This window comes from Pterocles gutturalis, unplaced genomic scaffold (genome assembly GCF_000699245.1).
Source record: "Pterocles gutturalis isolate BGI_N339 unplaced genomic scaffold, ASM69924v1 Scaffold49162, whole genome shotgun sequence".
NCBI lineage: Eukaryota > Metazoa > Chordata > Aves > Pterocliformes > Pteroclidae > Pterocles > Pterocles gutturalis.
This window is the reverse complement of record NW_010114624.1, coordinates 1,579-13,984: the sequence shown is the minus strand read 5'-3', so window position 1 is coordinate 13,984 and position 12,406 is coordinate 1,579. Positions and strand designations below refer to the sequence as shown.

At 39.7% G+C, this 12,406-nt stretch overlaps 1 protein-coding gene across 1 annotated transcript; it reads left to right on the top strand.

Moving 5' to 3' along the window:
• Nucleotides 1-148: 148 nt before the first annotated feature.
• Nucleotides 149-9,305, top strand: LOC104458879 (zinc finger Ran-binding domain-containing protein 2; the record flags this gene model as incomplete). The annotated part of the gene is made up of 9 exons (XM_010074875.1): nt 149-201; nt 335-443; nt 1,577-1,659; nt 2,583-2,659; nt 3,218-3,355; nt 4,201-4,373; nt 6,549-6,635; nt 8,323-8,487; nt 8,993-9,305. Coding segments are annotated over 9 exons (949 nt in total), but the record flags the coding sequence as incomplete, so codon positions are not given.
• Between the last annotated feature and the right edge of the window lie 3,101 nt (nt 9,306-12,406).

The window sequence follows — 12,406 nt, the reverse complement described above, 5'->3', positions numbered from 1 at the left end:
GGCCCCGGGGCAGGTGTGGCCTCCGATGCTTGGGGTTTGAATTTGGAACCAATTCTGTTCGGAATCTAAAGGCGTTTGGCTTCAGGTCCCCCGAGGGTGTTCCGGTGTTAACTGGAGTCTCCCTCCTCCTTTCCTGTTCTGTGTGCAGGTGCGGGAATGTGAACTTCGCCAGAAGAACCAGCTGTAACCGCTGTGGGAGAGGTGAGCATCTCCGGGGGTGCATCTCCTCGCCTGTTTCTGCCTTTTAAAAATAATGTTAAACCCTCTTAATTAATGGTAAAGCAAGATGTCTGAGAACTGTTTGGATTTTATTATTTCTTTTTCTTTTTTCCAGAAAAAACAACAGAAGCCAAAATGATGAAGGCAGGAGGGACTGAAATAGGAAAGACGCTGGCTGAGAAGAGCCGCGGCCTCTTCAGCGCGAACGACTGGCAGTGTAAAACGTACGCCCTCCCGAAAAACCCGGGGTGTTCCCTTAGAGCCACGCAGCACGTCCGCAGTGTGACGCTTCGTTTGTCAGTGTCGGTTTAGGTCAGAGAGGAGGGATCAAAACTTGCAGCGACTCCCCTGGCAGGGTTTTGCTGTGAGGATAGTGTGCATTTCTGTTTGCTTGGTGGCAGTTACTTAATTGACATGGCTGGAAAAAGATTAAAAAATTAAGAGTAAAAAGGTAAAAGTTCATATTTTTCTCTGATAAGCTGGGACGCTTCTCAAGCTTGGAAGAAAGCAGCACCGTCACTGCAGTGTGATAGTTTATGGCTGACGTTCAGTAAATAGCTAATGCATAAAGTTCAGCACGTGGTTAAATTCTTAGGTGTTTCTCCAAGCCATCAGTTGGGAGTATTAAGATCTGAATTAGAAAAGGACTAGATTAATAAAGTGCTTTAATTTTTGAAAGGAGCTTTCTGATTCTTTGGAGCACTTCTAAGGAATCCAGGTTCTGCTGATTGAGTGAGCTGTCTGACCAGTGAAACCTGCGGTTTTTTATTGTTTTCTGTCAGGACTTGGCTGTGTTCAGCCTGATGGGTTTCCGTTTCTGCTGTTGTGCAGCATGGGACCGGCAGGTTTCCTGGGCGGCACCGTGGGTCCCAGGGAATCAGGGAATCCTCTTGGTGGCATGTCCCAGTGTCGCCGTGTCTTTCCGAGTTCATGGTGGGGCTGTGTCTGACGGACCCCCTGCTCCCCGGGATGGAGCAGTGTCCTGGCGATAGTGCTGTAGCTGAGTGAAGTGTGAGTGGCCTTTTGGGATGCTGTAAGGTAGAAGTGCCCTAACGGAAGCGTGTGACTGCATCGGTGTAACTGCTGATAAGCGTTCCCGTGGTAGCTTCTTCGTTAACTCCTCTGAGCTGTGAATGCTGCGAGTGGGACAGTAATGAGGAATTTCAGCACGTTTTGTGTAGTCTTACTTGGCTGTTGGCCCTGGAGTTAATTGTGTTGTACTCGTGACTGCAGATCACTGCTAAAACTTGGCAAATACATTTTCATTATTTTTTTGGAAGTGTTGCCTTGACACTTAAGCTTTTTGATTTGAAATAAAATGTTTCTTATTTCTCTTTTGCTCTTTTTTCCTCTGAAGATGTGGTAATGTGAACTGGGCCAGGAGATCAGAGTGTAATATGTGTAACACTCCAAAGTACGCTAAACTGGAGGAGAGGACAGGTAAGATGCTTATGGTTTTGAAATATTCAAATTACTGTAAGAAAATGTCTTTTTACAAGTCACAATATAATTAAGGGGATTGTTTTCACAGCAGAATTAGCAAAGTTGAATGATCTTTCATATGTTGATAAACCTGCAGGTTCTTACACTTGATTCCTTTTAGTAATGTGTGAAGTGTGTGATGGTTTCATTTCAAAAGTCAACAAATATTCAGCTTAAACTGCCTCTGTGTTTGATTTTGGTACTAAGACATCTGGAAGGAGTAATGCAATATTTTATTAAACTCCAAAAGATCCAGTGTATGTACAGAGTCCACTTCCAGGGGACTCGGCTGTCACCGGAACAGTGTTTGAAGGCTGTGTGGATTAGACTGTTATCTCTTAATGAGGTTTGAGGTTTGGCCGCGCTGTGACGCACTCTGAGTTCCTCCTGCATTAACAATGAGCCATTAACAATGAACCCAGTGCTAACGGGACCAGAGGATATCCTTACAGTAACTATTTATACTGTTACCACTGTAGAGGGGATCAGGCAGAGAATCTGGTGCTTAGAGTGTTACACGAATGCATATTAAAAAAAAAAAAGCATGGAGAAGAACACAGAGCCTATTATTCAAAAGGAAAAACAGTATTTTTAGTATGCTTGTTTAATACTGTTAAAAAGTATTAAAGAGTAATATTTTATTATTCTTCTAAACTCTGTTGTTACTGTGTTGTTTATGTGCCTTAATCCATTTTCTCAATTAGATTTCTGAGCAACTATATTTAATAAAAGTGCGTGGGAACAACTCCTGTTCCTCTTGAGATCATATTACATGATCTCAGAGCTTCTAGAGCCTCTGAAAGTTTCCTCTAAACTTTGTGCTTAATGTAGCTGACTTTGGTGCAGCTCAAGAGATTGTCTTGCTTTACCCCTTCTTAAAGGATACGGAGGAGGATTTAATGAACGAGAGAATGTCGAATACATAGAACGGGAGGAGTCCGACGGAGAGTACGATGAGGTAAGGTTGGGTGCGTGTGTCACTCTGGAGAGGCGCGTAGTGTGTGATTTGTGGTTGGGATGCATGTGTTCGCATTTGGTTTCCTTACGGGGAAGAGCACTAGGCAGAAAGACATGGGGACACATCTCTCTGTGAAATGCTCCAGCATGAAAGTTTTGAACGGAAAGTTTTGTCTTTTTGGGGGTTAAAAACTAAGAATGAGTTCAAATGAAGCTGGTACAAGCAGAGGTTGTTAAACAAGTTAAGGAGCTGGCTTCAGGGCCAGGTGTGTTGTGTTTGGGCAGATGTTTGACACTTTTATAAAGATATCCTGCAGACACAATATAAATTACTCTCGTTACCTTCAGATTTCCATTGATCTTGTCTGTGGGTACTAATGAGCATCTCTTCAGTCAGTTTCCTGTTGATAGCTGATGTTTCATGATCTTTCTCCTTCCCTTTGAGCAATATCTTATTTGAAATTGATGTATATTTATTTTCTCTGAGAAATTTTATCCAAAAATACAGTTGGAAATTATTTTTGATTAAATTGTATTCTAATGGAATAAAATTTCTTAGTTTGGACGCAAAAAGAAAAAGTACAGAGGGAAGCCGGTGGGTCCAGCATCTATCTTGAAGGAAGTAGAAGATAAGGAATCTGAAGGGGAAGATGAGGAGGATGAGGATGAAGATCTTTCCAAATATAAATTGGATGAGGTAGAGTGTTTTGGTTTGTTTTTTCTCTAATCATTCCTGTAGTGCTGTTCAGCAGTAGTAGGTAAGGTTTGGTCTGTATTTTTAGCTGCCTTTTGAGCAACGTAGAGGAGTAGCTGTCAGAATAATGGTGCATGCGGCTTCTCTATGTGCACAAGCTCGGTTTTGTTCTAAATAGCTGCATTCAAAATTGTATAATTTTTTTAAACCATAAAAAAATGAAAAGCTTATCTGAGATCAGAATGAAACATTTTGAGATCCTTATTTGGAACCTTTATGGTTACTATATAAAAGGAATGTTCTTGAATTTTGTTCTTAGCCTTTTAAAACAACATCAGATTTATTTTTTGTAAAATCGAATAAAATGTCCAGAGATTTTTTTTCATCTTTCCTGAAATATGTGATCATCACATACTGGATTGTCCACATCTTTGGACAACAGTCCTGAAGAGACATGTGAATATGCTTATTTTTTATGCAGCAGTCGCCAAATTCTGCATATGAAATGTGTCTCTGCAGAATTATGCTACAGTTATAGATCTGGAGTCTGAAAATTCTTCCAGGCACTCATTTGGAGTAACTGGTAAAAATGAATGTCAGTGTTTTAACTGCATTAAATAACAGAAAATGAGACTTCAGATGGGGGGTTTTTGCAGGTTTTTTGTTAGTTTGCTTTGAAGCACAAGTTTTCAGTCTTTTAAAATTTTTAGATCCCATTAAATGCACTAATAGCAGCATTTTCAAAGGTTGAAAAAAAAGCATAAAATAAACCACAGAAAAAGTAAAAAACACTAACTGAAGAAAACAATCAAAATATTCCGTGTTTTTGTATACCTGCCTTTTTTCAGGATGAGGATGAAGATGATGCTGACCTTTCAAAATATAATCTTGATGCCAGTGAGGAAGAGGACACTAATAAGAAAAAGAAATCCAATAGACGCAGTCGTTCTAAGTCTCGATCTTCCCACTCACGATCTTCATCGCGCTCATCCTCTCATTCAAGCTCAAGGTCTAGGTCCAGGTAAACGGGTACAGGTCAAGGGTAACGCCAGGCAAAATGTCAGTATCTAACTTCCTTATTTACTTTTTTTTCTTGATTGCCTTATAGTTTTAGTTTAATAATGTTTAATACAGAATTTACACAGGTAGCTGATGTTCTGTTCTGACCTTCTGTGGATCCTCCGTAGGGAGGCTTCATAGGTCTTGTTGCTTGTTTTAGTAAATTTAAGTTGCTATTTCGATTGAATCCTTCAAATACATTTAAAAATATAACTGATTTTTATTTTTAGGCTTGTTGGCCATGTGTCATTCAATGGGTGAAGGTTTTTTAGCCATGTTGAGTAGAGTTGTTGAAGAGAAGCAGAAGGGTGGTGCTGTTAAAGTGGGAGGCGGTGGCAGGAGAGGGCAGCAGTGATGCAGTCTGGACAGATTCGCTGAAAGGACAGAGTGGAAAAGTATCCTGGAAATAAAGACAAGAAACTTGAACTTTGTTTGATGGCAAGTGACAAGTCTTTAAGTACAGTGGCAATATTGTCAGGATAACACTAAAGGTTTATACTGAGCGTGGGGCCACAAACGAACTCTACTGGGCAGATTTAAGATCTCACGATATTATTTACATTCAGTCATATATGGACAATTAAATAAATGTTTTGTAATGATATTGTAGCTTTTAAGCTGCCTTACAACCAGTACAAGAATGATACTGGTAGGTTTAAAACCTCAAATCAGTACTAGCTCGTGGGTTTATACAGAAAGTTCACATACATGAAGTTCAAGTTTCTTCCAGCCTTCCTAGCTGTGTAACTGCCCCTCTCTGCTCTCCCTGCCCAAATCCCTCAGACCCCCATACTAACCATGTGTCGGACGCTGTCTCTGTTTTGCCTTTCTGCCCATGGCTGTCCTGCTTTTTTTCCATGCTGTCTCTTCTACGAAAAATTACATTCTCCAAAGTAGCTATGGTCAGCCTCCCCCTCCTTCAGATGCTCTCTTGAGCCGAGCATTTTGCCAGTGGTTCCAAGGAGGAACTGAGTGAGGAGCAGTGACTAAGCTGACCGCCTCTCAGCAATTTTTGTGCATGAAGCGGGGTGTGGAGCAAGATGTTGGAGGAAGTAGCTGGATTGCCCTGTGCGAGGATAGCGTGCGGCTAGGGTGGCTGCATCCGAGTGCAGGTCTTAGGGCTGGGGCTGGGAAGGTCAGAGAGGACAGAAGAACTTCATCTGGCCATAGCTTTGTTCATTAATTCACAGATGCTAACAGTGAAGTCCAAACTAGCTTGCCATAACTGCAATTTGCTAGGGATCTTCCAACTTTGCGTTGAGCTTTTTGCTTCTAGCTATGGATAATTCATGGGAAAGATCAGTCGCCATTTGTGGAGACTTGTTTTTTTGAAAAGATTTAAATGTATTTTCTAGGCAGCATATGCCCATACTGCTTTTGTTTGCACAGTAAAATGAAAAAGACATGGTAACAATAGAAAGTGGGAGACTGACAGCATGTTTAATGTATTTTTCTTGAAAAGATTATTAGAATTTGATTGCAATGCCTCCGTTTTACAGTGGTTACTGCAAGTCCAGTACCATTTCTACATATCTTTTGTGGTTTATGCTTTAAAGAAAACCCATCAACTTGAAAAATCTGAAAATACTTTTGACTGGTTACAAGAAGCGTTAGATATGTCTGTATTTTAGCCAAGAATTAATTGCTACTTAATTTTTAATGCAGGAGAAACTCTTTACAGAAACTTGAAACAGCTTGCAAAATGCTTGTGAGAAGTGACTTGGGGAAAATTGGAGCTAGCTAGTCCTGATACTCATACCTACTCTGCTTTTCAAAGAAACTGATGGTTTTCAGGTTAAAGCACAAACTAAGAGTTAAGGCATTGCTTTCATGAAGTAGCTAACAGATATGCAGTTGTTTCATTTTGCCAAATAACTGCAATCCTGTTTAATTTTTATGCTTTGTTTTAGGAAGCATAATAAGAAGCTGACTTTATACATTTCTTAATGCACATCTGACTATGTTAAAGTTTCTGGTTTAAGATGTACTATGGCAATACTGGGGGAGGAGGAGGAAGTTGTCGCTTCTTTAGTGGCTCGAGGCCAAATTGTATTGATGCATTATTGTCTCTACTGCTAACAGTATTCTGCTAAATACAAGTCAGACACTGGAAAAAAAATCTTCCGTGTTGTTTCAGGTCCCATTCAAGAAGTTCTTCCAGTTCCAGATCAAGATCTCGTTCCAGTTCCAGAGAACACTCTAGATCTCGTGGGTCGAAATCAAGGTGAATGAGGTAGCACTCTCTCCTTGCAGAGAGAGAAAAGGGCAGAAGAACCAACTGCTTGTTGATTTCATCGTAAAATTATGCCGGTCAAAAAACATTAACTCATTTTTATCTTGGAAGTCAGAATTCCCGGGGTCTCTGCACGCGGTTCTTACCACTACAGATGTATTTCTTGAGAATGCGAGGTTGTGGTTGAAGAGTTTAAGTCTGAGCTAAGCTAGACAAGTGGACGCCACAGATCTGCACTTTGAAGGAAGAAGAATTTGAATGCATGTTTTACTTACTTCAGTCATTTTTGCCATTTTTACTGTTTCCACTTTGGCTACTTGATGTGGAAGAACATTAGAAAATACTCTATACTTCTGGGTTTGTAATTAGCGATAACTTATTTAACGTATCCACTAGGTAGTGCTGCCATTATCTTTATAAATGTGGGGAATGTATAAAAATGTTGCTAGCAAATCACGCAGGAAGCTGAGAGCAGTTTGAGCTGGCAGTTACGGAACTGTGCAGGGAAGAGTCACAAAAGCATAAAAGTTCCTTGAGGTGTTCTTGCAGAGGCGTCCTGTTGGCAGGACTTTCCTTTTGCCGTGGAATGAAGAACTGTCCCACCTCCATGCACGCAGAGAATCTTTAAATTAAGGAAGTTTGAGTTGGGAAGACCAATCGCAAATGGTGCCACCACCCTTTGGTGGCTGAACCATGCTATGGATTGTCACGGGAGGGTCAGCGCGAGATGGAATCCGTGCTTTTAGGAAGAGAAAAAGGGTGCCCGTGCCCCCGCTAGCTGCTGGAGGGACTCGTCAGCTAAGCTGAGTTATTTGCTTGTGCCACACGCAGCCACCAAGTGTCCTCAGTGTATTAGGTGCTGTGAAGTAGGACTGCTTCGTTACTTACACTGTGAACCCTGAACATATTTACCAACAACATACACTGTGGTGTTGGGTTTCTTAAAATATCCACCTTATAGAAAAAAAAAATCCTGTTAGGTGTTTTTATATCATTTTGGAATTACAGGTTAGGACTTTCTAGCTCTTTCCACAAGTGGTCTTGTTTTTTTAGATAACCAACATGTTTTTTGGGTGCTTGGAAGTGAAGCTGGTTAATTTTTTTTTTTTTAAATACCAAAATGACTGTGTTCTAAGAGGGTTTTAAAAAATATTTTGGTTATTTTACTCAAATTTATTTAGAGATTTGTAAATAGACCTTCTGAGGGTTTTCACTATTCTAGTAAGATGAACACTTAGACATTTCCAATGTGAAATATCCAGTAATATGAAGTGAAAGCATGTTAAATCAGCGTTCCATCTGTGGTTTTCAAGCCATTTTGCTTTGTGGATTTAATACTGAGGAAGGTCCTTATATAGGCTGCTTCCTGTCCCAGTCTCCCATCGCGTCTTTGTCAAAACACATCACTGGTGAATGCTGGAAAGGGGTTTCCAAACCATTCATGGTCTGTCTGTCAAGAAACGCTGTTTAGCAAAACCTATTAAGAGAATTGCCACGGCAGTAGAAGTCCTTATTGGCAGGATAACTAAGGAGTAAGTATTAAAGCATCCATAAATTTATTTGACAAAACACTGATGTAACTAGAGCAGCAAGTGTTCATGAAAACTGTCTCTTTTTGTTCTTTGTTCTTTCGATATTATACCAGAATTAAATCTGATTTATTTCTTAATCAATAAAGATCCAGCTCCAGGTCCTACAGGGGGTCTTCCACCCCAAGAAAAAGATCTTACTCAAGCTCTCGTTCATCATCTTCCCCCGAGAGAAGCAAGAAGCGAAGTCGTTCTAGATCTTCTTCATCTGGTGATCACAAAAAAAGACGATCGAGATCACGGTCACCCGAAAGGTTTGGGTTTATGTAGAATAAGAATGGGTGTATTTAAATGTGTGATTTTTTTTTTTTTCTAAAGGACAGAGATTCACTGGGAAAGAATTGAATCTGACCAGTTATTCTGATATTAAAAGTAGTTCCCACTCTTACTTCCCATTAAAACCTCTGTAATTGCTGCCCAGCCCCTCTATGAAACTTCTTCCTGCTAGAAGTATTTTCCATAGACAGCCCTGAGTCACCATTCTCTCAGTGTGTGAAAGTGTTAATGTATACATTATTGATTTATTTTCATAAGTAAATATTGCATTTAGAAATTGTATTCTACTTTCAGTATTAAATATTTAATATTAAATTCACATTCATGACCTTAAAGTGGTTTAAAGTTATTTCTGTATTCTTGTAAGGCCCCTAGCAGATATACTTGGCGTCCAGCTATTATAGGATACAGACTACTCAAAGTGGATGCTAAAATTAATGTCAACTTACTTCTTTGCATGCTTTCTCCATTTATATCTTACAGACGCCGCAGATCATCATCTGGATCTTCCCATTCTGGTTCCCGTACAAGTTCTAAAAAGAAATAATGTGTTAAAGCTCAAAATTTAAAAAAAAAAAAAAAAAAAAAAATCCAGTCAGTGCATGAGACATTTTTAAGAAGTCGGTGTCTTACTTGGTCAGAAGTGCTAAATCTGCTAGTAGAGGTGCATGTCTGTCCTTGCTTTCTGGAAAACTGCAGCTTTGTTCATTCATGAAACAAAAAGTGAGGTAGCATTTTAAGCCATAAACTCCCCAGAGGAGGTGTGAAGTTTTATTAGTTGAGTAAGAGGGTTTTTTATTATTGTTAAAGACTCAGTTACTCAATTCCTGTCTCTCTTACATAGATGAGCAGGCACAGGTAGGGTATGTTCTCATACAACTCTGCTCTTCAGGTGAGAGTGACAAAGAAGTATCTGAGAAATATAGGAAGAACCCATGAGCTTTCTGCATCCAACTCCTGAGCTTGTTTGATGGAGCTCATATGGGACCACAAAAGATGAGCGTAGCTGCAGGGCTGGCGTTACCCGTTGGATGATGGTAGCGAGTACTTAGGTCTAATTATTTTTTATTTTTCTGTATTGAAGTAAAAGTCTAGAGGGATGCCCCTCTGCTTCTATTCAGCTATTCTCAGTGCAAAGTCGCTATTAAATACCCATCGTGTGATTCTGTAGAGAGTGAATTAGGCTCATTCCTTCGAAGCAAGGCTGTTGGAGACATCAGGCGCTCTCGTCTCGGTCAGTCGAGGCTCAGAGCTGCTGGTGCCTGTCACTGTAGAAGCTATTTGCTGCAGTGAGGAAAGTGCCCTTTCTGCAGTGGATACTGGCTACAGTGTTCTCACATGCATGGACCCTGGACTCTGCGATCCTTAGAAAAGGATCATTTAGGAACTGCTCTTGAGATGGAGGAATATGGAACTAGCTTCTGGGAATCAAGTGAAGCTTCTGCAGGCCACCTGTAAAATTCATTTGGGGCTGACTAAAATTCTCAAGGTATCTGAATTTTATTTATATTTAAAATTGAGAATTAATAAACTGTGTAGAAAGTTCTGACATCTTAAATGTGTTCTTCATCAGTCATTCTTTTTCCCTGAAACATAATTTATGGCTTAAAATGCTTTATTGAATCTAGCAATATCACATTAAAACTTGGTCACTCTTGAGCTCCGTTTGGTTAAGAAAGGTTTAAGTATCTTCAGTGCCATCACAAGGTAAGTATGTTAAGGAAAATTCCTCTTTTGAAGCAAGCAAACAGCAATATATCTGCATTTATTTCAATAGTAAAACTTCCAAACCCATATTTAACTGCTGCTTTTTTTAAATGAACTGCACAAAAACAAACGGAGCAAAATCTAAAAACTACATTCTGCTTTCTTTTATTTTTTTTAAGACACTTCTTTAAGCAAAATGTTTTTGGTGTAGGAATATTTTGATAATCTTTTTGCAGAAAAATTTGCTCTGCAGTTTCTTCTTTAATGCTTTCTTTTCTATCTAATTTCAATGCCAAATATGTGTAGATTGCACAAGAGCAGGTTAGTCTTGTAACTATGCCTCTGACGGCTTCAAAGTCCACCTACTAAATTGTAAAAATCAGATCAAATAGATGCTATGTTGTTAGCCTTTGGTTTTTTCCTTGTGCTTTGTATTAAAATTGTTGCTGTACTTAACAGATTAAAGTTTTTAAATTTAGCAAGTGATAGGCTACAAGCGAAGGAAAATTATGGTTTCATTTGGCTTAGACAAAATGTAAGGCAAAATGATTCTGTAGACAAGTGTAAATAAAACCTGTGAGTTAACTGTGCCGTGAGTTCTTTCTCTTGGAAACAAGCAAATCTTCCGTTGTTCCCATTACTAACAGGTGGTTTTGTTGTTGTTCCTGTTACTGCAGTGCAAGAAGGGCAGGGTGTACACTTGCCTGGCCATATGTATTGTCCATTTCCAGATTGCTTCTGTTCCCTAGGTACTGAAAATATTTTTGGATTTAAACAGCAGCACATTTAAAATGAGCTTTTACAAAACTTCGAGGTATTTTCCTCTGTTGTGTAACTTCCATATCTTCTTTTCAGAAAGTTCTTAGAGGAAGCAGCACGTTTAAATTCTTTTGATATCTACACTTTAAAATACTAAGGCACGGTGACTGTGGTGGTCTTTGCATGCCTGTTAGAAGTGACCCCAAATACCTCTGTTTAGTTATGGAATTGGCAAATAAATTGGAACCAGAGCTAACTGCGGGCCACCTGTGGGAGGACACAAAGCTAGATTAAGCTCAGACAGGAATGAGGCGGGGGCTTGGGGGGGCAGGATTCTCTCCAGTGGCCTAGCGGTAAACTCTGTTTCACCAGGAAATGTTTCCCTTGCGCTCAGTTTAGCCACTGGGGTCAGACAAATTGCTGCCTACGGAAATAATCAGGTATTTCTGTGCAGCTCTATCAAAGATCAGTGGAGCTTGTCATGCCAGGGAGGAAGTGCTGATTAGGTTATGTGTAGGGCTAACATGCTTTTCTAAGAAAAATTAAATACATTCCTGAAGAGTACTGGGGGGTTTGTGTAAGCATTCTTCTGTAGAAACTGAAAGCTAGGAAGGGAGTGTAAAGAAAAGCAGACTAGCCTTTAATTTTATATAAATTTGGCAACAGAGAAAAATCCACTGCTGAAATGTTTGGGTTTTTTTTCTTCAGATAGTCAATTGATAATAAAAAGTATCCAAATGTACATGTTGGTACATCTTAAAACAAGATAGTTACCCAGCGTGGAAATGAAACCGGCTCTTCTACGCTCTTGTCTGATGTGATAACTAACCAGAGATTAGTCACCGTGCTAGGTCTGTCTTCTCACTAAACCTCCAAGCTTAAATTTAGTTGTGAACTACTGGAAGTGAGTTGCTGTGCCCAGTAATCTGCAACATCTTCCTCCTTTTCAGGGCGTTAGTGTTTGCCCATGTGCTGTGACTGGTCTGGTGGGGGTCGCGTTGCAGCACGGGCTTGTATTGATTTTAAATTACAGAATTTGAAACGCAATGGCGCTATCATCAGGCACCTTTAGGGAGTAACTGAGCATAAATAACATTGCAACAGTAATGAAAAATACTAACATTGAAGGCACACGCTTGGAAAGTTGAATTTCAACAAGGGAGCAAGAGGAGGGAGTAACGCTCCTGTAACAGTTCAATGATGACAACAGCTTTGAGCAAATTTACTAACTTTACCTGTACTCCCGTTATCAAAATTATTGGAAAAAGGTTGCTTACACGTGCATTTAAAAAAAAAAAAAAAAAAAAGGTTGCTTACACATGGATTAAAAAAAAAAAAAGTCTATAGAGGGCTTCATAATTAGTTTGGAAGATGGACCTAATAAATTGATGCTTTCTCAGAGGCTGGTTAGGAACTACCCCAGAAATAACA